Source organism: Choloepus didactylus, chromosome 2 (assembly GCF_015220235.1).
Source record: "Choloepus didactylus isolate mChoDid1 chromosome 2, mChoDid1.pri, whole genome shotgun sequence".
NCBI lineage: Eukaryota > Metazoa > Chordata > Mammalia > Pilosa > Megalonychidae > Choloepus > Choloepus didactylus.
In genome coordinates, this window is record NC_051308.1 from 233733384 (window position 1) to 233758894 (window position 25511).

General features: G+C 44.8%; 2 protein-coding genes across 2 annotated transcripts in view; one reads left to right on the plus strand and one right to left on the minus strand.

The window, feature by feature from the left end:
- Positions 1 to 1608: 1608 nt before the first annotated feature.
- On the minus strand, positions 1609 to 3555 carry LOC119520783 (steroid receptor associated and regulated protein). The gene is made up of 2 exons (XM_037818712.1): positions 3259 to 3555; positions 1609 to 2352 (listed from the first exon to the last, which is right to left on the minus strand). The coding sequence occupies exons 1-2, from the start codon at positions 3353 to 3355 to the stop codon at positions 1919 to 1921; spliced, it is 531 nt and encodes a 176-aa protein (XP_037674640.1). The 5' UTR covers positions 3356 to 3555; the 3' UTR covers positions 1609 to 1918.
- A 14324-nt stretch (positions 3556 to 17879) lies between these two features.
- ZBTB17 (zinc finger and BTB domain containing 17) overlaps positions 17880 to 25511 on the plus strand; it is a 33919-nt gene continuing 26287 nt past the window's right edge. Inside the window, 2 exon segments of the mRNA XM_037828422.1 lie at positions 17880 to 18010; positions 19968 to 20054. The gene's annotated coding sequence lies outside the window, so the exon portion shown is untranslated.

Consider the following 25511-nt stretch of genomic DNA (forward strand, 5'->3'; position numbering starts at 1 on the left):
CCTCCCCTGCCTGCCTGCACCCTAAGCACGAGAGCCAGAGTGATTCTTTTAAAAGACAGCTCTTGTCCTGGCCCTCTCTGCTCACAATTTCCAAGTTCTCATCTCAGAAGAGAATCTAAAGACCTCGGCATGGCCTATGAGGCTCATGGGGTTGGCTCCCTGCCACTTCTCTGATTTCTTTCTTTGTTTTGTGGGTTCACTGCCTGTCTCCCCTGGCTAGAAGCTAAGTGACCTGGGGGCAGTGTCTGGTCTGTCTTGTTTGTGGCTCCATCTCAAGGTCTAGCCTGGGACCTGGCACAGGGTGTGTGCCCAGTGAATCCTTGGCAAATTAATGAATGAACGGTTCTTTGTTCCTTCACCGTGCCATCTTCGGCCTCTACATGTGATGATCTGTCTGCCTGCAACTCTCCTTGCCTCACCCTGCACACCTTTGCATGGCTCAGTCAGTTTAGGCGTCATTTCCTGAAGGAAGCCCTCCCTGATCTCTCCGCAGAGTGGACTGGGCACCCTCCCCGGTGCCAGTGTCACTCTGTATTAGGCTTACTGTAGCACTTCTCACAAGCTATGGCAATAGTCTGCTTGCTTTTTTGTCAGCTTGAGACAAGCTTATGTCTGTTCTCTCTTGATCCCCCTGGCTAGAAGAGACCCTGACGGGATGAGAGGCTGTCTGGCATACCATCAGGAGTGTGAGCTTGGGTGCTAGACTTGCCTGGGTTCTACTCCCAACTGTACCAGACTGTGGGACCTCGAGAGAGCTCCTCAACCTCCATGGGTCTCAGTTCTCTAACCTGGAAAATGGGTTCAAAAGCAGTGCTTCCCCATTCTGCTGCTGTGAGGATGTCACTTGCCTAGCACAGAGCAAATGACCTGTCCATGTTAGCCATGTTAATTGGAACCTAGTGAAATAGTCATTGAATAAATAAGTGAACAGTCAGCAATTTTTTTCTGGGAGTCTTGAGACCCACTTCCTCAGATGGGTTTAGTGTTTCACCCGGTGCTGTTCCACACAGACACGCCTCACACCCACTGCAGTGGCCCCATCTCCTGCTCTGTAATATGCTGCCCTGTGAGCAGCGACCAAGTCCTTTTTTGTTTCTTCCTGTATCCCGAGGGGGCAGCATGGACCTGGCATGCAGTAGATGCTCAATAAAAAGCTTCTCTTCTTTCCATTTGGTCAAATACAGGCACTCCCCTCCCAAGAAGCTGGCCCCCCTCATTTCCTGTCTCTGTCAGGTCCCACCCGGAGGCCCTCTGGGATGGCATCTCCTGGAGCCAGCGTCCCTGAGCCTCCCAGTCCCCACTGCCACATGGCCCATGTGGCACTCCCGGCCTGTGTCCAGGCCCTCCCGGTGACACCTGCATCTGATGCAGGATGACAGTGGCCGACGTGCTGTCCCTGCCTGTTGTGCTGGGGAGGCCCGGTCACCCCGCCCGGTCCACCGTGGGGTCAGAGGCCAGCCCTGTTGTCCTCAGGGAGGGAGGGTGGATTTTTGCAGGGCTGACTGCTTCTCATCTTTTAGACCATACTTCATTACCTGCTCAAAGAGGCCTTTCCACTGTATCAGAAAAGCTCTTTGTCCCAATCACTCTCCACCCTGCAAGGACTTGTCACTGTTCAAAATGATCTTTATTTATTTGGTTGTTTGCTGCTCCCCACCCCCACCCACAGAATATAAACTCCAGGTATCTTTCCTAGCACTTCCCAGAGCTGGCATGTAGAATAGGCTCCATTAGAATTTGTTGTGTGAATGAATTAATCTGTTTTCTTGTGGGTGGGCCTTATCCTGCCTCGGCTATAAGTGGACCCAGAGTTGTTGGCTCAGGCCTGAAAGCCTTCTGCTTGGCTGGGGACAGGGTACAAGCCTGGGAATCCTAACCCCTGGGTGGACAAGTCTGGCATGCCCCCCCCCCAACCCAGTTAGTCAGCAAGCCCACAGACACAGGAGGAGAGGGCTTTGAGGGAGCCCTTGACTGTTCCCCAAGCTGAGGACCTTGTGGGCAGAGTCTTCGAGGGGCTCTCCTTGGCTCTGGAGACCTCCTGGGGGCAAAGTGGGCTGCCTGGGCAGGAAGCCGGGGCCACAGTCCCTCCGCGGGGTGGTAGCACAGGGACGTGCCTAGCCTGGGCAAGGCCTCCCTGACCCAGGGGGCCCTCCCGAGACACCTGGGGACAGCTCTCCCCGCAGAACATGATGAAGGTCTTCATTGGGGGGCTCACAGGTCCTCGGTAGGGGCTGGAGGCACAAGACAGGCCTGGGGGTGCTGCCAGGGAGATCTGTTTCCCACGGGCACAGTCAATAACGAAAGTTAGGTGAGTGGTGGGGATGGCCTTCTGATGGCGGAGCAGCTGCCTGCCTGCAAGGAAGGAAAGGACTGAAGGTTGGGCATGTGGTTTCACTCATTCATTCATTCTTTCTTCTATTTGTGCATTCATTCAGCACTACCTGCGTGTTGGCTGGCACATGAAGCTGGGAACACAGTTGGGGTTGAAGAGCATGGATTTTGGTAGAGAGACCTGAGTTCTAATCCTGACTTCCAGGAGCTCAGAGCCCACTGTGTCAGCGCTTCCCAAACTTTTCTGTGCCCATGAACCGTAGGGTGGATCCAGGGCAAGGCCCAAGAATCTGCATTTCTAACAAGCTCCCAGGCCATGCTGCTGCTGCTGGCCCGGAGACCACACTGTGAGTAGTGGGATTCTCAAACAAGAGGGTGACCCGGCCACCTTTTACAGAGGAGGAAAGTGAGGCTCAGCTTGCCCACGGGGTGGTGTCCCCCAGGGAGCACTCTGCTGCCTCTGCCCCCGACATAATCTTGTTCACGGCCTCAGAGAACATCACCGGCAGCCGGTCCAGTCCCATCTGACCTGGGGGGCCCTGCTCTATCCCCTCATATCTTCCCCACCCAGCCCAGGGCCCAGCAGAAGGTGGTAGAATCAATCAATCAATCAATATATCTCTGAAGCAAGTGGCAACGCAGCATTTTAACCCAGGTCTGTCTGAATCCAAAGCCTGTGCTCTTAAAAAAGGAACTTTTCTAATTAGCCACGCAATGCACCCTCTTCTCCTCCTAAGTGCGTGCTCCGAATCCCAACCCAGGCGCAGAAGGAAGTTTCCATTCTGGGAGGTCGGTTAGCCCTGGAAATAAATGAAGCCCACCCTGGGCGGAGAATCCCCACAGCCCCCAGGGAAGGGTGCCTGCCACTGACCCCCCACCGCCCCAGCTCCCCACCGGGGGTCTTTCTGATGGGCCACCGCCTCTTACCAGGGCCGGGCTCCACGTCTGTCTCGAGGCCTGAGGCCTGGGGGCTGGCTCTTCCGCTTCCTCGCTCGGAGTGGCCGGGGTCCTCGGCAGGGGCCATGGAGCCACCACAGCGTCGGGGACCAGCGCGGGCAGGAGGGGCGCGGGCCTCCTCTTCCAGGATGTAGCTCCCCCACTCCCGGACCAGACCTTTTATATTTGCCGGATCTGCTGGGTTGGATTCCACCGGGAGCCACAGGAACTGGCCTGGGGCAGTTGGGGGATCGCTTTGATCTTGTGTCAACAACAGGAGGGTTGTCGGATCTGGGAGGGCCGGCCTTCCACCAGACAGGCACAGTTTCTCCCAACCCTGGTGGCTTCCCGGCTTGGGATGGGCCTCTGGGACCTCCTCCTTCAGGCCTCAGTTTCCCCAAACCGCATTTTTCTGGCTGCTTCACCAATGTTTCCTTATCTAAGAACTCCACATAATCTGTTTACTTCACATGTGTTTTCAATCAACCGACTGTTTTTAACAGAAGTAAGAAATGGACTTTAAGAGGAACATGGAAATCACTATATTCAATGGAAACAGGATCACGTCCAAAAATAAGAGGTAACTATGTGTGGGAAGCAGAATGGCCCTTCCCCCAAAGCTGTCAGGCTCGTATCCCCAGAACCTGTGAATACGTTGCCTTACCTGGCCAGAGGGACTTTGCAGGTATAATCCAGGTGGGGAGTGAGGCAGAGGACGGTCAGGATGGCCTTGAGGGAACACACATACCTTATCAGGGAAAGGTCTGCCTGCACACTCCTGTCTCTTTTGCCCCAAGCAAAACATTCCCTGGAGACAGTCTAGCTAGAGCAGGGAAGTTTTATGGCACCTGGCCCTCCTCAGCTGCTTTATTTGTTCCTGGTGGGCAGGTAGCCGGGTCCTTCCATAAAGGGACAAGCACAAAAGGGGTGACAGGAGCAGGACATCTCCTCAGGATTGAGCCTCGCTGGCCGTGGGCTGGCCTTGCTCTTGTCTCTTCTCTATGTTGGTAAACGTTGTTCCAGCCAGGACCTATGAGAGTCGTGTTTTTCTTGGCGACCCCAATACCTGCAGAGCGTGGAGTGGGGTGGGACCCTCGGACTGCAGCTCCTGGTACAGCCATTGATGCCCTCGCCACCCGCCACTCACTGAGACCCTCCCCTGGAGGTGGCCATGGGCCAAATCTAAACACTCGAGTCCTTAAAATCAGAGAACCTTTCCTGGCTGGGGCTGAGGGAGAGGCGACAAGGGAAAAAGGTCAGAGAGATGTGACGTGAAAAGGACTCGAACTGCTGTTGTCAGCTCTGATGATGCCAGAAAGGGGTCATGGGCCAAGGAAGAAGGCAGGTGGTCTCTGGAAGTTGGAAAAACCAAGGAAAGGGGTTCTTTCCTGGAGGCTCCAAAGGAGCCACAGCCCTGCCGACACCCCCTGACGTTTGTCAGCTTAGTGAGGCCCGGGCTGGGCTTCTAGACCTGCAGAAAATAAATTTGGGTTTTTCAAGCCCCTCAATTTGTAGTATGAGAAAAATGCAGCAAGAGAAAATGAATATGCTATGCAAATAACAAAGAAACTAAAATGGTGAAATTAAATTCTAGCTGGATAGTGTTGTCTGGCTCAGCTTGGAACCTGAGCCCAGCTCTCTCAGTGGGAAAGGGTAATTTGCAAGTACTAGAGGAATATTAAAGACAGATATATTAGTTACAAACTGTGACTTTCTCTTTCATCGGAAACATCTAAAGGGAATTGACAAGGGAAGAAGTTTTCCACTATATGGTTTCTGGTTGTTTAATCTAATATCCCTGGAGCACGGTCTTAGTTTGCCAGGGCTGTTATGACAAATACCACACCCTGGGTGCCTCAAGCAACAGGAATTTACTGGCTCAGTTTTGGAGACCAGAAGCCCTGAATCAAGTGCTGGCAAAGCCTGTAGGTTCTGGTGACGGCTTTCCTGCATCCCAGCATTGCCTGGCGCTCGGCTTCCTCCTCCCGTCTCTGGCTTCTCTGGACTGTGGTTGAATTTCCTCTGCTTATCAGGACTTCAGCCTTTTTGGATGACGGCCCATCCTCATTTGCTTTGGACACACCTTCACTGGTAAGAACTTCAAAGGTCCTATTTACCAACAGGTTCCCACCCAAGGACAGGTGGGGGGTGGGGGGTTAGGACCTGAACATGATTCAATCCTCACCAAACACCCCATGCATGTCTGGATATTTCTGCAAAACCACCAGTCAACAGAATGCCCAAGTCTCCCTCCTTCCCTGACTTCTTATGGCTTATGGTTGATGGCACAGAAGGATAGGACTCAGGGGCCAGCGCAGAGGTGTCCAACAGCATTTTCTTCACTGTCCTATATAGCAGCCACTGGCCACATGAGCTACTGAGCACATCAACCAAGGGAGAGTTTTAAATTTTGTTGAATTTTAATAAATTTAAGTTTGGATTGAAATAGCCACAGGTAGCTAGCGGCTACCATAATGGACCCTGCAGGGCTGGGACCTGGGGCTTGAACCCTGGCTCTGCCACCTATCAGTTGTGTTACATGGGGTGAGTTACAATAGCAACTCTTCTGCTACTTTATACGGCTGCTCTGAAGAAGAAATGAGTTAATATATGTAAGCTACTTGCAACAGTGTCTGACTTGTGATAAAGGCTTTGTAAGAGGTTTTTAAGTCTCATTTTTAAATGAGATTTAGACATTACAGCTCACTCCATTCTTTCTTCCAAAAGGTCTGAGTGCCCACTGGGTCTGGCTGGGGATATAGGAGTGAGCAAGACACATGGGGTCTCTGTCCTCAGGGTGACTCGAGTCTAGTAGTGGAGACACATATTATTCAAATTACCCAGTGTTTCAGGCAGGTAATCCATGGTGATTGCAGTCAGTGCTACAAAGGAGAACAACTTGGTGGGAAAGACCACAGGGTGGAAAGACCCAGGCTGGAAAGTTAGGAAAGACTTTTCTTGAAGAAGTGATGTTTTAACAGAGACCAAAAAGACGAACAGGGATTAGATAAGGCAAGATGAATTAGAGAGGAGCTCCTGCCAGTACAACGGCCTAAAGTGGGAAAAAGCCTGGAATGTTCCACCAGTGCTGTAGAGACAGAATACGAGTCACAATACAATTTAAAATTTTCTTATAGTTGACCTTAAAAAAGTAAATGGTAACAGGTAAAATTAATTTTAACAATATATTTTATTTAATGCAATATATATCCTAAGTAGTCTCATTTCAATATGCAATTACTATGAAAAATTCTTAATATTTTATTTTTTTGTCATAAGTATTCCCATGAGTATTTTACTCTGACAATACATCACAATTCAAATTAGCTGCATTTCAAGTGCTCTGTAGCCGTGTGTGGCTAGTGGCTGCAGTACTGGACAGCACAGCTTTAGAAATTGAAATGGAAAGAAGCCAGTGTGAACACAGCTGGTTGAGGGGAGAGGCCAGGGGTGGCCAGACGGAGGTATGGAGAAAATGGGGCTGGGCAGAGGAAGCAACCTGGCCGAAGAACCAGAGGTCCAGCCAGGTATGGACTGGGAAATGCAAATAGTGTGTTTGCATAAACAAAAAAGCAAGGATACCCCCACCCCAAATCATCCCTTAGAAAAGAGGGAGTTGGTGGGGATTTGAGTCCTTGCCATCTCTCTCATCATATGGGGACCCTCTTGATTATTTCGAATAATGAAATAGTTGGCAGTGACATACTAATCTATAATGACATCAGCCAATGCTAGGTTAGATGATTACAGGAAACTCCTGATTGGACTGTTAAAAAACAAAAACATAAGCCTCCCCCTCCCCAGCACCGAGGATCTGGGGGAAGGTGCGGATGTGTTGGACATCCTCACCTGGACTGGTGTTGATGTTGTCACAAACATTGGGACTGGCGGTTTGATGTGCTGAGCCCTCGAGCATGGGACTTGCCCTTATGAAGCTCATTACCACAAAGGAGAGTCTAAACTTGCATGTAATGGTGCCTAAGAGTCTCCCCCTGAGTACTTCTTTGTTGATCAGATGTGGCCCTCTCTCTCTCTAACTGAGCCACCTCGACAGGTGAACTCGCTGCCCTCCCCCCTACGTGGGACCCGACTCCCAGGGGTGTAAATCTTCCTGGCAATGCAGAATACGACTCCCGGGGATGAATGTGGACCCGGCATCGTGGGACTGAGAGTATCTTCTTGACCAAAAGGGGGATGCAAAATGAGACGAAATAGTTTCAGTGGCTGAGAGATTTCAAATGGAGTCGAGAGGTCACTCTGGTGGACATTCTTATGCACTATATAGATAACACCTCTTAGGTTTTAATGTATTGGAATAGCTAGAAGTATATACCTGAAACTACCAAACTCCAACCCAGCAGTCTGGACTCCTGAAGACAATTATATAATAATGTAGATTACAAGGGGTGACAGTGTGATTGTGAAGACCTTGTGCATCACACCCCCTTTATCTAGTGTATGGATGAGTAGAAAAATGGGGATAAAAACTAAAGGACAAATGGGGTGGGATGGGGGGATGGTTTGGGTGTTCTTTTTTCACTTTTATTTTTTATTCTTGTTCTGGTTCTTTCTGATGTAAGGAAAATGTTCAGAGATAGATTGTGGTGATGAACGCATAACTATGTCATCATACTGTGGACAGTGGATTGTATACCATGGATGATTGTATGGTGTGTGAATGTATTTCAGTAAAACTGAATTTAATAATAAAAAAAACATAAAACAAAAATTGTGGAGGAGATAAATTTAGTAGTGTCTTGAAAATTATTCCTAATGGTGTATGACCTCCCAATTGCAAATGTTGGAACTCATGTAAACAAACTTTTTAAAGACCTTATTTAAAAGAAGAAAAAAAAAAAAGCCATGTACTCAGATTTTAAGAGGATAAAAGAACAAAGTTGGAGGACTCATACTTCCCTGTTTTAAAACTTATTATAAAGCTACAGTAATCAAAACAGCGTGGTACTGGCACAAGGACAGATATATATATCAAGGGAACAGAATTGAGATTTCAGAAATAAACCCTCAAATTTATGGCAAATTTATTTTGACAAGGGTGTTAAGTCCACTCAATGGGGAAAGAATAGTCTCTTCAACATATGGTGCCAGGAAAACTTGAAAGCCATATACAAAAGAATGAAGATGGATTCTCTACCTCGTACCATATACAAAAATTAGCTCAAAATCTATCAAAGACCTAAATATAAGAACCCAAACTATAACATTCCTAGAAGAAAACATAAGGAAACATCTTCAGAACCTTGTGTTAGGCAATAGTTTCTTAGACTTTACAGCAAAAAAAAAAAAAAAAAAAAAAAATGATAAATGGGATTTCATCAAAATTAAAGACTTGTGCACTGAAGGACTTTATCAAGAAACTAAAAAGACAACATACAGAATGGGAGAAAATATTTGGAAACCATATATCTGATAAGAGTTTTATATCTAGAATATATAAAGAGTTACTACCACTCAACAACAAAAAGACAAACAACCAAACTAAAAAGTGGCCAAAAGACTTGAATAGACATTTCTCCAAAGAAGATATAAAAATGGCCAATAAGCATGTGAAAAGATGCTCAACATCATTAGCCATTAGGGAAATGCATATCAAGCCCACAATGAGATATATTTGACACACACTAGAATGGCTACTATTAAAAAAAAATGGAAAATAACAAGTGTTGGAGAGGATGTGAAGGAATAAGAACCCTTGTATATTGTTGGTGGGAATGTAAAATGGTGCAGCCACTGGGGAAGACAGTCTGACAGTTCCTCAGAAAGTTAAGTATAGAATTACCATATGACCCTGCAATCCCATTACTGAGTATATACCCCAAAGATTTGATAGCAGGGACTTGAATAGTTATTCGCACACCATTGTTCATAGCAGCATTATTCACAAATGCCAAAAGGTGGAAGCAACCCAAGTGCCCATCAACAGATGAATGGATAAACAAAATGTGGTATATCCATACATGGGAATATTATTCAGCATTAAAAAGGAATGAAGTTCCTGCCACAACATGGATGAATCTGGAAGACATCATGTTGAGTGAAATAAGCCAGACACAAAAGTCAAATATTGTATGATTTCTCTTTTTTGAAATAATTAGAATATGCAAATCCATGAAGTCAGAAACTAGAATACAGGTTACTAGGAGATAGGTGGGGGTGGGGAATGGGGAGTTAATGTTTAATTGGTACGGAATTTCTGTCTGGTGTGATGGAAAAGTTTTGGTAACGGATAGTGGGACAACATGGTGAAAGTAATTAATATCACTGAATTGCATAATTGAAAGCGGATAAAGTGGGAAATTTAGGTTGTATGTAAGTTACAGAATAAAAACCAGACAAACATAGGACTACACAACACAAAGAGTGAACTCTAATGTAAACTATGGACAACAGTTAAGAGTATAATTATAATAATATTGTTTCATCAATTATAACAAAGTTACCACAGTAATGCAAGATGTTAATAAGGCAAACTGTGTGTGTGTGTGTGTGTGGTAATATATGGGAAGTCTGTACTATCTGTATGATTTTTCTGTAAACTTACAACTGCTCTAATTAAAAAATAAAAAGTCCAAAAAATTTTAGTGTGATAGATACATTCATTATCTTGACTGTGGTGAAGGTTTTATGGATGTATTCATATTTCAAAACTTATAAAACTGTGCACTTTAAATGTGAACAGTTTATTATGTGTCAATTATACCTCAATAAAACTATTTTTCTTTTTTTTTTAATTACCTGGATGACTTGATAAAACACAGATTGTGGAGTCTGACCCCTAGTATTTCTAATTTAGTGGGTCTGGGTGGGGCCTGAAAATTTGCATTTCTAACAAGTTCCCAGGTGACGCTGATACTGCTGGCCCAGGGTCCACACTGAGAGAAGCACTGTACTCAGGGGCCACGTCATGGGCAGTCTCTATCCACGGGACCAATTAAAATAAAACAACTGTCCTAACGTCATTGGAACGGGCACCTGTGGCTTGGATTAAGATTTCCAGGTTCAGCCCCATAGGTGGCAGTGAGTGTGCTACACTCTGGAAGACTGTGCTTGATGACTTAGAAAGTGACTGGGCACATGTAGGTGGCACACACACCTGATATCACATGACGAGAAGGGCAAGTCATGACCACAGTCTTTGTCCCCCAAGCCCATGAGGCCGGGCTAATGTGAGAAAAACATTAGACAAATCCAAAATGATGGATATTCTGCAAAATGCCTGACAAGGACCCTTCAAACTGTCAAGGTCATGAAAAACAAGGAAGGACTGAGAAACTGTCACAGATCAGAGGAGACTAAGGACATGAGGACTAAACACAGTGGGGTATCCTAATTGTATCCTCGAACACAAAAGGGACATCAGTGGAAAACTGGTGGAATCCAAATAAAGTCTGGAGTTTAGTTAATAGTAATGTGCCAATGTGGGTTTCTCTGTTTTGAGGTACCATGGTCATTTAAGATAATAGCGGAAATTGGGTGCAGAGGGTACAGGCATTCTTTGTACTATCTTTGCAACTTTTCAGTAAATTTAAAATTATTTTAAAATAAAAAGTTTATCTAAAAAAGGGGGGGGGGATTGGGGAGGACCCCCGCATCTCCTTATTCTGAAAATTGACAATTAAAAGAAAATAAGGGGACACCTGGGAAGCCAGGCTTAAAATAAAATCACAGTCAAGATCCCCATGTATCCTTCCCCAGCTTCCCCCAATGGTAACATATTGCAAAACTGTAGTGCAATATCACAACCAGGATATTTACCTTGATACAAAGTACAGAACATTTCCATCCCTGCAAGAATCCCTCATGCTGTCTTGGGGCTTCTCTAAGCAGAAAGGGATTTGAAACAGAGATTTAAGTGTTTATAAAATTACTGGAAGGGCTGAAGGAATGGTCTACAGACTGGGTCTCCAGCAATAGTTTCCAGAACACCACAGAACTCACCAATGGGGAGCTATTATTTTGCCACAATCAGGAAAACGGGGAATCAAGACAACACCACTAGAAACATTGTACTGCAGAGCACATTCCCAGAGTAAAGACCCAAGGATTTAGCATATGGGTCTAGAAGCTTGTCCCTGGGTGGCACTGGGGTGTTGAGTTTGGCTGCCACCACCACACAGATGCTTCTGGACTCTCAGGAAGCTGGGGACCAGCCACCACGCACTGCTGCAAATCCCCACCGCTGCATGTCCTTGCTTGCCGGCAGAAATCAGCCCAAAGCAGCAGGATCATAGCCACCGCCATCATCTCTCTATCTGGCTGAACCCATCAGCCTCTGGGATTCCAACTGCAACCGAGCCTGGGAAATAAAATTTTAGCTTTTTAGATTCCAGAAGGAATGGATGCTAAGTCTTGATCGACCACATCCAACATAGACGGGAGCTGGTATGCTTAGTATTGGGAAGAGAGGGGGATTCCTATCAGATTTGTTATTATACTCCCTGTAAAATAAGAGGTGAAGTCAACAGCTGAGCTTTCTAGTTTTTCTAGTCGTTGAGAAGAGATGGACAGACTTGACATTTGTTGAGGTCCTACCTAACACTAGTGGTCATTAATTTATAGGGAACAATCTGCCCACTGGGTACTTTCTCCAACTGTGCATGGCTGTCTAGGTGTAGACAAAGAGAAAAGGGGCAGTTGGATTCACCGGGTGACAATTCTTACCAGATCCATGTGACAAAAAGACAGGGGAACAAGGGTGTTTAGGGTATTGGCAAAAGTGTTGCTAAAGTTATGGATCATGGAAAATCAACAGGATCAAAAGGGAAGAAAGGAAAAAGTCTACAAATGGTGAGGAAGTGGAGAGATCAGTGGCCTAGAGGAACTGGAATGACGGAAAAAGGGACTGGGCCATGTCTGTAGGTACTTGTGCCTCCAGACATCCTCATTCACACCCAGGGCTAATAGTGGATCAGCCTAAATAAGGAAGGTGGTTACAGGTGGTTGAGAAGGTAGAAAAACAAAATCAGGAACCCGCAGTGACAAAAGGGCCAGCTTTGGAGATACAACTGGGTTCCCAGCCCCACTCCACTTCTCATAAAATGCATGACTATGAGCAATTCATGTACCCTTTCTAGATCTCTGTTTTCCCCTCTTCAAAATGAGGAGACTCTAAGCCAGAGAACTTAAAGAAGGGGCCTTTATTCCGGATTCTCCAACTCAACACTGATGTCCCAGCTGTGACTTACTGTCACTGATGAGAGACAGGGAAAGGAAAAGCATTTACATGCATAGATATACAGCTATAGGTGTATGTACAGGAAACACTGCATCCTTGCATGGCTGCTGGGGCTGGCGGGGCAGTCAGCCAACAACAAAAAACCAACATCTGAACACCTGCATTTTCCTTTGTTGACAAATTGAAGAATTTGTAGGATTTTTCATAAACAAAACAAAACAATAATCCCTTGCTCCCCACTTCCCCCGCTGAGTGACAAAAGCAAGCCAGATCATTATGACTGCAGAAGTACAATATGACTTTGCTTGGGCCCGTTATGTTTAGAGGACAAGCACTCCATTTATTCTCCCCCAGCATCTGCTGCCCACTTGAATGCAAAGGAAAACACTTTTGCAGCAAAGCCAGAGAAGTTGCAGCAGCAAGACACTCACAGACAAACGTTTTCTAAGAAAGAAAGAAAATTTCCTACTTAGAAAGGAGGAGGAGGAATACTGGATTATTTTGGGGGGTCTTGACATGGGGCTGCCTCCCCTCTCCCTCGACTTTCATGCGTCTTGTCCTCATTCTTTGTCTTAGCTCCCTCCTTGCCTCCCCCCACCCCACGCCCTGCACCCTCTGTGTCCTGGTCCTGCTGAGGACCACTGCAGATGACTCTCATTTGAAACAAAAAAAAAAAAAAAAAGAAAAGAAAAGAAAAGAAAGCAAGAACAAAAAACCAAGCCACAGAAAGAGAAGGAGATCTGTACAGATGGGCTTTTTAAGTAATGTATGTTACATATAACAGGAAACAAATATTAAAATAAACAGGGCTGGTAAGTATGAAGATGGAAAAAAATGAAGAGAATGATACTATCTTAAGACTGGTGTGAAGATTTAATGAGATAAGGAGGGTGACAGTACCTGGCAGAGTAAGCACTGGATGTTTGGAAGCTGTTATCATCATACCGTTGGATCTTGTTAGTCTCAGAAGTTATGTTTTATAAAGGTTGCTGCAAACATTGAATTAGCAAATACAGGGTCACTGCTTCTAGGGGAAATTCAGGGCTAAGTTCCTGTGAGCCTCTAGTCACATTTTCATTAATCAATGTATAATCTTGTTTTATGTGTGTTTGTTTAGTATCCTCTTATAACCTTTTTATTTCTGTGGGGTCAGTAGTAATGATCCCTCCTTCCATTTTTCATTTTAGTTATTTGTGTCCTCTCTTTTTTTCTTTGTCTGTCAATTTTACTGATCTTTTCAAAGAACCAACTTTTGGTTTTGTTGATTCTCTTTACGTTCCCCCTCCCCCCTCCCCCTCCTCCTCTTCTTCTTCTTTTAATTCTCTATTTCTTTACCTCTGCTCCAATCTTTGTTATTTCCTTCTTTCTGTTCATCTTGGCTATAGTTTGCTCTTATTAGGTCCTGTAGTTGTGAGGTGAGAGCTCTGATTTGAGGTCTTTCTTTTCTAATGTAAGCATTTAGATTCCCTCTCAGCACTGCCTTTGCTGTATCCTATAAGTTTTAGTATATTGTGTTTTTGTTTTCATTTGCCTTAAGATACTTCCTAATTTCCCTTGTGATTTCTTCTTTGACCTCTTGGTTGTCCAAGAGTGTGTTGTTAATTTTCACATATTTGTGAATTTTCCAGTTCTCCTTCTGTTGATTTCTAGTTTCATTCCACTGTGTTCAGAGATGACACACTGTATGATTTCAATATTTTTTAATTTATTGAGCCTTGTTTGGTGACCTAACATATGGTTTATCCTGGAGGATGATCCATATGCACTTGACAAGAATGTGAATTCTGCTGCTGTTGGGTAAAGTGTTCTATATATGTCTATTAGGTCTAGTTGGTTTTTAGTATCATTCAAGTCTTCTATTTCCTTATTGATCTTGTCTGGATGCACTGACATTCTTGAAAGTGGTATACTGAAGTCTCCTACTATTAGTGTGGAACTGTCTTTTTCTCCCTTCAAATCTGTCAATATTTGTTTCATATATTTTGGGGCTCTGCTGTTAGGTACATATGTGTTTATAATTGTTATGACTTCCTGTTGAATTGAAGGTATATAGTGACCTTCTTTGTCCCTTGTAACAGTTTTTGAAAGTTTATTTTATCTGATATTAGTATAACTGCCCCAGTTCTCTTTTGGCTATTGTATGCATGGTATATCTTTTTCCATCCTTCCAGTTTCCACCTACTTGTGTCTTTGAATTTAAGGTGAGTCTCTTATAAACAGCATGCAGTTGGATCATGGGTTTGTTTGTTTTTATTTTTTAAATACATTCTGCCAATCTCTGCCTTCTGACTGAAGAGTTTAATCCATTTACACTTAAAATAAACACTGAGAATGCAGGACTTTCTTCTTCCTTTTTGCTATTCAGTCTTTGTAGGTGACCATTTTCATCCTTCAATTCTTCCACTAATGCCTGCTTTCAAATTTATTTGCTTTTTTGTATTGTACCATTTTGAGTGTATATATTTTTCTGTATATATTTTTCATATATTTTCTTTGTGGTTACCATGGGTATTAAATATAACATCCTAAATCTATAATAATCACATTTTATTTGATACCAATTTAACTTCAATAGCATACCAATACACAGTTCTTATACCCCTCCATCCCCCATTTTAGTTCTACTTGTTACAAATTACATCTTTATACCTTATATGTCCCAAACCATAGATTTATCATTGCACTTTAGAACCTGTAAGAAGTAAAAAGTGGAGTTCTATAACAAAAAATACAACAGTACTGGCATTTATAATTACCCATATAGTTACCTTTATAGGAGGTCTTGATTTCTTTATGTCACTCTGATGTACTCTCTATCATCCTTTCATCTCAGTCTGAAGAACTCCATTTAGCATTGCTTGTAGGGCAGATCTAGTGGTGACAAACTCCCTCAGCTTTTATCTGGGAATGTCTTAATCTCTCCCTCAGTTTTGAAAGACATTCTCACCAGATATAAAATTCTTGGTTGGCAATTGGTTTCTCTCAACATTTTAAATATTTTGTCTCATTGCCTTCTTGGCTTCATGGTTTCTGATGAGAAATTGACACTTAATCATATTGGGACTTCATTGTACCTATCATGTTGTTTTTATTCTGTAGCATTTGACACATAGTTTGTCTTTGTTTCTTACGCTGCTTTAGCTGTGCACAAGCTGCTTCTCCTTGCAGGGCAAGTTCTGGGAGGGTGAGCCTGAGAAGAGTTTTCTGGTTCAGTCTTCCAGGCTTTCAAGCGACAGACTGCCTCTGACATACAGGCACCCCAGTTTGCACAGAGCGGTTACTCTGCTCCCTCCAGAACAGGGTCAGGGACCCACAATGGGAACACAGGCTGGCTCCACACCACATAGAGGAGAGGGAGGGGAAGAGGCCAGCAAGGGTGCCACGAGTTCCTCCTACTATTTATAAAGCTTTATTTTCTTGATTTAGCCCCTTCCCAGTTACTGCAACCCTTTAATTGTTCCAGAGTTTTGAGGATTGCACATCTGCCAGGTTCTGCTAGCTATTCAAAGGTTCTGTGGGGCAATGGCACCCTGAGCATATTATGACACCATCTTGGTTAACAGTGTGTTTCTGTTTAAAGACACTTTATTTAATGTACATTGCTTACAAATAATTAATTATATGCAGTATTTCTTTATGATAAAACTGTATTTCAGTTACAGCATTCTTGGGTAATGTACTCTACTGTGACTGTACCACTTTAACTCTTGCACTCACACACACACACAGTACACATGTATGGTACTTACACACAGTACCATGAACACATACTGTATACTGTACAGTACAGTGATACAAATAAAGTCCTGAAAAAATTAAAGATTAAAGCATTTAAAGTTTCACAAAAACATTAACTAACTTTTGATGAGCTGCAGGATGTGTGATGGGGCAGAGCACAGCAGTGTGGTTAAACCACTCGCCCTTCGCTTGCCTAATGAAAACCAAGGGAGAGGACAGTGGAACTTATTCTGCAGAAAACGATGACAACATTGAAGGTGGCATGCCAATGCCTGGCAGTTCTACCTTAGGTGTTTGGCTCTCATAACTTATTGACAGCATTGGTGATTTTCCCTCCCAAACTGTCTTGAAAAACTGTGTCAGCCTTGTAGGTTTGGCTTTTTGCCTGAAATCTTTAAGTGTCTCCGTGTAAGGGGCAAATGCAGCAGAGGTTAGGTGCTTAAATTTGAGCCTCCATTCAAGCATAGGATCACATTCTTCCATGTCACTGACATTTTTTTCCAAGGCAGAATTCCATTCTGATATTTTGGCCACTGTAAGAGGGACATTTCTTAGAGCCTCAGGCTGACATTCTTTGCTGTCCTTGTCATCGCTGACTCTGATGCACAGATTGCCTTCACATCCTGATATCATTGGTGAGTTCTACTACACTCACTACTAAAATTTCCTCCATGTCTTCTTTTTTTATGCTGCGGAAGCCTTCTCCATTTAGCGGGTATTTTAAAAATTCTTCTGCAGCCTCCTGGTCTGCAGAACTTGCCTTGCCTGAAAGTTTAACTTTTCTTTAATGCTCTGTTGTATCTTGAAACATGAGAGCCAGCCAGCACTAGCTGGGAAGGGTTTAATATTTTCCTAACCCTGGGTAAAGTTACTGTTAATTTCTCTAGTTTTCAGTCTCCCAGCAATGCTGTCGACTACACTTTTTTTTTTTTTTTTTAATCAGTCATCATCTCATGGATCCACAAATTTACCCACTTTTCCTTCTTTTCCATGCCTTTACCACACACTATAGACGTTACTTTAGCACTTTCCCAGTTGGCCTCCGGTACAGATCAGCAACTTTCCCTTCCTTTTTCTGGATATACTGTATTGTTGGTTCATTAACACTGAACTCACGGCCACCAGCACTGTAACTCATGCCTGCAGCAGGAAACTTATGTAAGCCGATCTCTGTAAGGTACATCACAACCTTCCTGCACTTGGGAGCACTATACAGCACTTCAACGCTACGTTTGGGGGCCACTATAAACAGCAAAATCACCAACAAAAAGCACAAAAACGCAAAAACCACAGCATCAAAGAGACAGTGAAAACGACACCTGCTTACAGTAGGAGAGCTGAAACAGTGTCGCCTTGTTCAACTTCCGCTGGGAACGTGCACGAAGGAGATCAAAATTTTTAGCCCTCTGCGCATGTCCTAGAGTGTCAGGGAAAGCTCAGCTAGTATTGATCTGGGAGTTATAAGTAAACTTTACCGAATAGGCAAATTCGAAAATAAAGAATCCTTGAATAATGAGGATAGACTATATTTGGAATTGAAAAGCAAGGTAGGGTTCCAATGCGGAGAGTTCTAAGTACAGAAGTACCATAAAGTAGACCTTCCGGATAGCTACGCGCTTGCGCATGTCTCCGGTCGCGCAGCTAGCGCGGGCGCTGCGCATGCGCCGGAAGTTGCAGCCGGGAAGCCAGCGAGGTCGGTTCCGCCCGACTCTAACATGGCGGCGCCCTTTGTCTGCTCTAAAGTGCAGTCCCTGGCCTTCTCGCGGCCGTGATGCACCTCCCTCTGCAGTGGGGTCCAGGACATGGCAGGTGAGAGTCGGCAAGCGCCCGGGGCCCAAGGAGTCTGGGGAGCCCGGGCGGAGGCGGTGAAGGACGGGGCGCGGCGGGATGCGGGGGACGGTTGCGGGGGGGAGGGGAAGGAAGTGGCATGGGATGGAACTGGGGCTAAGGGGACACTGGGGGCAGGAGGGTGCGGGGTAGCTGTGTGGGGGTGCCGCCCGGCAAGCGGGCGGGGAGTGAGCAGGCGAATCGGCCGCTCGGGCTTGGGGGCGCGAGTCGCCTTCCAGCCTGGGTGACTCCCCAGCTGGTAGCATCTCCGCCCCTGCCGCCCGGCTGTCACCGCCCCTTGACCCCGCGCGCCTCGGCGGGTGGGCGTTCTGCGGCGGTGAGGAGGCGAGGTGGCGAGGTGCCGGGGGCAGCTCCCGCCGGCCGGCCAGGGTTGGAGAGCGTAGGAGATGCCGGCAGAGTGGTGGCAGACACTGTCCTTGTATAAGACGAGTTCATTCATTCGTTCGTTCAACAGACGGTGGTTAAGCACCTGATAAGTTCTGAAGATACAGCAGTGATCCAGACAGATTCGATCCCAGAGTAGTGGTTGGCAGTGTGAAGCCGGGTTTGAATCCTGACTCAGTGCTATGTCCTTAGGCATGTTAGGCGTTCTCTCTCTGCCTTGGTTTCCTCATCCTTAAAGCAGAGATGATAGTAAAATCTGCCCCCCCCCATGCTTGTTATAAAGAGTAAATTAAGTAATAAGTGCAAAGTGCTTAGAACACTACTGCCACAAAATAAGTGCTGTACAAGTGTTTTGTCCTGTTCATATTGTCAGATCACCCAGAGCTCAGGGATACCTGTGGGAGGCATGCAGGTAAATAGGCAGTTCTGATACTACTCTGGAAGGAAAGCCCTCCTTGCTCTGCGAGCAAAGAGTAGGGGCACCTCTGTCAGTGGCAGAAAATCCAGGGTGACGTCTGTTCCTCAGGAAGCTGAAACCTGAAGGATGCTTAGGAAAGGGGAGGGTATTCTAAGTTGCCGATGTAGTTTGGGAGAAAGCTTAGGCCAGTCTAATAACCGAATTAAGTTTTCTGCCTAGAGAAAGAGAAAGATGAGGGATAAGGCTGAAGAAGCAAGCTGTGGTCTGGGCCTCTGGGGCCCTGTAAACCAAGTTAGGGACTCTAAATTTTAGGTTAGTTGGAAGCCATTTAAGGATCAGATCTGTGGATTAGAAAGATCACTCTGGCAGTGTGAAGAATGTATTAATAGGAGTGGGCCTGGAGGCCTGTTAAGAAACTGCTAGAATAATCAAGGTGAGAAACAGGGTGGCCTCGAGTTAGGAAGAATTAACAAAATTTGATGATTGCTTCAGTGAGAGAGTTAGGGCAGGGAGGAGTCAAGATTGACCCCAATTTTTGAGAGGAGGATGGTGTTGCCACTCAGTGCAATAGGAAATAGGCCAGGGTGCAAGTCTGAGGAGAGAAGATAAGTTCAGAGTCGAATATGTTGAAATTAAGGTGCCTGTAAAACATGCAAGTAGAGCTGTCCAGGGGCAATCTAGTAGTTGTCATCCATCAAAAGTCACTAAAGTCATGGAAGGGGGCATGATTACCTAGGGTGAAGGTGTGAAATGAGAAACAGAGTATCCGGGACATCCCAGAGGATTGTTAATCCTACAGTAATACTTGGACGCAGCCTAGTTATTTTTTGCTTATTAACACTGTGTTATGTCTTTCATTAAGCAAGAGTTCCTTGGGTATAGAGACCAACCTGGATTTATTCATCTGTGTGTCTCAGGTGTCCAGCAGTGTCTGGCAAGTAGCAGGCCAATAATAATAAAATTTGACATTTATGAGAACTACCTCTGTGCTAGGCTCTGTGCTAAGTGCTCTGCACTTGCCTGGGTTTGGTGGATGAACGAAAGGGGGGTGGCTCTTAGGGAGCAGGTACTCCTCAGGTTCTCACCAGATTTTCCACTTGGGTGTCTTTCATTCAGGTAATGAGCTGGAGGAGGGGAGCCAAGCTGGAGTATATGCAGACAAACTGTCAGCAAAGAGTAACCTGGGCTGTTTGGAAATCTGAGGTATGTCTGTAATACTCAAGATGAAACAAACAGGAGGTTGGTTTGTCTGTCTTTCTCTAGGCTCAACATGATTCAAATCACCCTTTCATGAAAGTTTTTTCTTTATAATTATATAATTATAACACCATCCTAGTTACAGTTTGGTTGGGAAATTCTTAATATTATTGTTATTGTTTTACCAATAAAGGCCAGCATGGGATAATCATTGGGCAATGCTCACATCTTGTTTTATTTAGGTACAGTCTGAAATGCTCTAACAAAGTGATCCCAAAATACAGTAGCTGAAACAAAATAGAGATGTATTCCTTACGCCCTTTACAGTCTAGAAGCACGTGGTCCAAAGCTGGTAGGGCATGTTCCAAGAGGTCATCCAGGAACAGTGTTCCTTCAGTCATGTGGCTCTCCTTGCTCAAACCTGGACTTCCGTCGCATGATGTAAGCTGGCTGCTGCAGCTCCTGCCATTGTGTGTACATTCCACTTGGCAGAAAAGAAAAGATAGCACAGAGCATGTGCTCATTCCTTTTAAGGTTCTAATGTTTAAAGATACATATTTTTGTACAATATGGCCCCCAAACATAAGCCAGCTAGTGCATCTGGTTTACAACCAAAGAATGAATTATGATTATTCCAGTGCTGGAGGAAAAGCTGGCTGAAAGAAGATATTACATCTCCTGTGTGATGCTGTCCTAAATAATTTTCAGAGGAAAGTTTTACTCTTCTCAACTGCAAAGGGATTTTTGACTTTGATGCTTGGTCCCAGCCTGAGGGCAAGTCCACTGAATTGGTCAAAGGGGCCTGGGTCTCTCCATGGCTGGCAGTTTCTGTTGTTTGGGCCCAGAGCATCTGGGTTTGTTTGTGCACTCAGTGTTTCCTGGGCCTGGTGTATGTCAGGCACAATGCTGGGTGCTGGGGACCTGGAGATGGGTGGGACTGGATCCTGGGAGCAGGGAGCTCTTAGCTGTGTGGATAAACATAGTACATTGAGAGAAATAACATAGAGAAGAGTTTTATTTCTGAGATCTGTTCAACAGTGCCTGGGCACACAGAAGGAGAATTGACTGACATTGGAAGACTTTACTGAGGTGGCAAAGATTTAGAGTGAATGACATGAACAGCTTTTTGTTTTGACTGATAACCTTAAAGATCCCCTCAGAGGGAGGAAGCCCAGGGCCCTGGAGGCAGATGTGAATCCCTGCTCCTGTTTACTGGCTCTCTGTCCTGGGGGCCAGATACTTCATTACTGAGCTTTGCTTTCCTCATTTCCAAAGCAGGTATAAAAATATCTACCTCATGGAATTGTTTTGAGAATTAAGTGAGGCCAGGTATGGAATTCACAGTGTCCGCTTGTAGTAGGCACTTAGTGTTTGCTACATCCTGCTGCAAGGTACTGGCGAGTTTGAGTCAGAGAGGCCAGTTAGAAGGCGATTGCAGTGGAATGAAGTCCGAAATCTCTTTTCTTTCAGGAGTTCACCAAGCGTTCTTATTAAACTCTTCACTCTGTGGAGTCTTCAGAGACCATGCCCTGAAAGTTCTGGTTGGGAGTTCTTCGGGAAGGGGAGGATCCCTCTGCCTTTTTAATTCCTTCACGCTCAGTTGCCTCTGGGAAAACTTCTCTGAGGCATACCCAGTCCTTCCCCTACCTCCCCCCTGCCGAGTTGGGAGCCACTCCTCTGTGATTTCGTAGCATCCTGGACTTATCTCTGCTAATACGCTTCTCACCTGCTGTAGTTGCAGGTTTCCTTGTCTGTCTCCCCATTAGACCAATAGCATCTTGGATATGGGGACAGGGTCTTATTCTACTGATATACCCACTGCATAGAACATTTCCTGGCACTTAGCTGGTGCTCAGTAAGTGCTGTTGGACGGATGGATGATTGGCCTTGATTGGCTGAAGAGGAACTGGCGTTTGGGGCTGGAGAGAACCCTGATGTGCTGAGGGGTTGGGCATGTTGACTGGAGAGAGAGGAGGACCTGATGGTTTGTTTGTTACTTGATTATGAGATGGGAAGTAGACATGGTGAACACACTGGAGAGTTTGGGTCAGAAGATGATTTCTCTTGTCTTTCTGTCTTTTTCCAGTACAGCAGGGTTTCTCAGCCTTGGCGGTTTTGACATTTGGGGCCAAACAATTATTATTATTATTTTTTTTTGGAGGGGAGTAGGCTTTCTTGTGCATTGTAGGAATTTTAGCAGCATCCCTGGCATCTCCTCACAAGATGCCGATAGTAATCCTCCAGTTGTGACAATTAAAAACATCTCCACCCATTGCTATATGTCTCCTGGACGGCAAGATCACTCATGATTGAAACCACTGCAGTACAGCAAAGTGAGTTAGAACTTCCAAGACACATCTGGGCTCGTGGCTGTTTTTTTTGTTTTGTTTTGTTTTCCATTTTTTAAAATTGTGAACTTTAACATATATACATAACAGTGATAACTTTCCATGTACGATTTCACAAGTGGTTAGCAAATTTCAAAGAATGTCATGGATCACAGTTCCACTACTTCAGCCATTTCCATTATTGTAAAATATAATGTACATACATTTGGAAAGGTGTCATCTCTTGATGTACAGCTCAACAAGCAATCATATAAGTAATTTCAAAAATTGTTATGGCTTACAGTTCCACAATTTCAGTTCTTCCCTTATTATGCAATACAAGGTGTTATACAGAAAGGTGAAGACCTTCAAGGCACAATTCAATGAGCAGCTGTAGAGCAAATCCCAAAGGATGCTATAGGCTACCGTTCCACCATGTCATTTACCTCCTTCCAGCCATTCCAACACCCCAGCATCCAAAAATATATATATATAATTATACAAAGTTTCAGTGTTCATAGACTTTTGTTCAATCTTATCTTGTTTGTTGCTACTCCTTCCTCTCACTTGATCTCTTTTTCCATCTAAAGGGGTTTCTAGGCAATGAGTACCCTAACTTGTTCATATTAAAAGGGGGTGTCGACAATATGGGAAAGGGGGCCGCATATGATAGTTCATCTTAAAGAGACCGTTGCCTCTGGGTTTTAGGAGTTGTCTGGTATAGGAACACTCTAGTGGATTTAAGTTTCTGAGAGTTAAAACTTAATGAGTGACTCTTTTGTAGAATCTCAGGTAGGGACCTGGGTATTTGGGGACTACTTTTGTTAAGGGCATGGCATACTATGGCCAATTGGGATGTCTAGCTGGAGCTTGCATAAGAGAAACCTCCAGGATAGCTTCTCGACTCTATTTGGGATCTCTCAGCCACTGTGACCTCAGCTTGTTACCTTTCTTTTTTTTCCCCTTTTGGTCAAGTAGGCATTTTCAGTCCCTCATTGCCAGGGCCAGGCTCATTCCTGGGAATCACATCCCACGTCACCAGGGAGATTCATTCCCCTGGGAGTCACGTCCCTCCAGGGGAGGAGGTTAATGAATGTATTTGCCGAGTTGGACTTAGAGAAAGAAAGGCCACATCTGAGCAACAAAGAGGTTGCCTGTAGGCGTCATGGCTGATTCTTATACTTCTTGGCTGTGTGCCTTTAGACAGAGTAATTGACCTCTTTAAGACTCAGTTTCCTCGGTTTAAGATGAGGAGAGTGGTTACCTCCCACATAGCTTTTCTGAGTGGAACTGTTAATGAGATAATGCAGGTGAAGTGCTGAGTAGAGTCTCTGACTCATAATGGGTAACTAGTGTTATTATGTGTTAGTTAGAAGAGGACTCTGGAGAGGGTCAGGAGAGAAAATGTGTCAAGTTAAAGAAGGAAAAAATTGGTATGAGAATACATGCCCAAGGTACAAAAATCAGAAGGTTCTAAAGAATGAAAGCCAGTCACCCGCTACCCCTGAGTGGGTTCCCCTCCCGACAGCTCTCACAGTATCTGGATCCTTCCTGAGCTAGTCTGTGCATATGTCCATATACGTAGGGGAGACCGTTTTAGGATGACTTGATTCATTGCACATGTGCAAATGTATCCAGGCCTTCCCAGTGGCCCGCCTGAGCCCTCCCATTCAGAACACTGAGGAAAGGCAGCCTCTGTGGACAGAGCGTCAGAGTTTTAAGTTTGCCAGGGAAAGGACCCAGTGGCCCATTCTCTACAATCCTGGAATTCGCCAAGGGATGGGGTCTGGGGTGCCTGCATGGGTGGTAGGAGGTACACAGATGTGGCTTCTGGCAGAGTGGCACATGGTAGGCTGATGGGCGTCACTACAGGGAGACACCCCAACCTTAGCAAAAACAAGAAACTCCAAATACGTTTGTGTGTAAAGCATATTGTCCCAGAGATCAGAATCTACTTCTTTGACTGGCAACAATTTTTAACTGATAGAATTGAGAGTGGTCAAAGATAAAGCATTTTAGTCCAGAGTGATTTCGGCATTGGCTACAGAGTGTGGATTGAGGGTCAGCAGAGGTGCTTGGCTCCCTAGGAGTTCTTTCGGGATATCAATGGTTTAACAGTCTGAGGGTGAATTAAAGCCCACCTCAAAAATGTACTCAGCACAGATACATAGAAAAACAACAACAACAAAAAAAAAAAAACAGGGTTTGGCTGATAGATTCAAACTTGCTTGATAGGAAATGAAGAAAGAAAGTTTATAGACCTTGAACTTAAAGGGAAGGAAGCAAAGAGCATGGTCAGGAGTGAGAATTGTTGGCTCATGTCTCAACAGTAGCTGGGACAGTCTCAGCGGCGGGGATTCCAGTTGAGAGAGGACCAGACCAGAAGGCAGGCTTGGTGGGTTCATTATAACAGCAAAAACGCACTGAGCAATGGGCAGCTTTTGAATGGTCTGGCAATAGGATCTTTCCCGCCCCACTCCCTGCACCACTGTACTGAGATATTAAACAGTTGACTCTCCTGTCCTGAATGGAAGGCTGTCCTCGGATTTCAAGGTCCTGCCCAGTGAGAAGCTGTATTTCCTTAGCTCCACCACACTTCTCATCTCAGCAGTCTCAGGGCCGTGTGGGGCCCTGTCAGGAACTCTCCTGGTCGCCTGTCACTCAGGCAGCTCTGCAAGTTAAATCTTCCAAAACATTGTTAAAGTAAGACAGAACATGGTCTAGTTTTGTAAATTGTTTCTGTTAAATATTGAGAAGATACAAAAGAATATGTATAGTATAAAAAATAAAGATACAAGGAACACCCACGTATCCATCCCCCAGTTTAAGAAAAAGAATGTTACCATTAACCTTTAGAGTTCCCCATGTCCCGCCCCCCGCCCCCCCGGTAGTCTCTGAATTTTGCTTTTATCATTCTCTTGCTTTTCTTTATAGTTTTACCATGGGTGTTTGTATTGTTAAGCAATGTGATGTTTAATTTTGCATGTTTTTGAACTTAATATAAATATTATCATATTGCTTTCTTCAATGACTTAAATATTTTGCTCAATATATGTTCTTGAAATTAAATCTTTGTTGTTACATCTAGTTGTATTTCCTTTTTTCCCCCAGACCCTGCACTTTTTAATTTAATTTT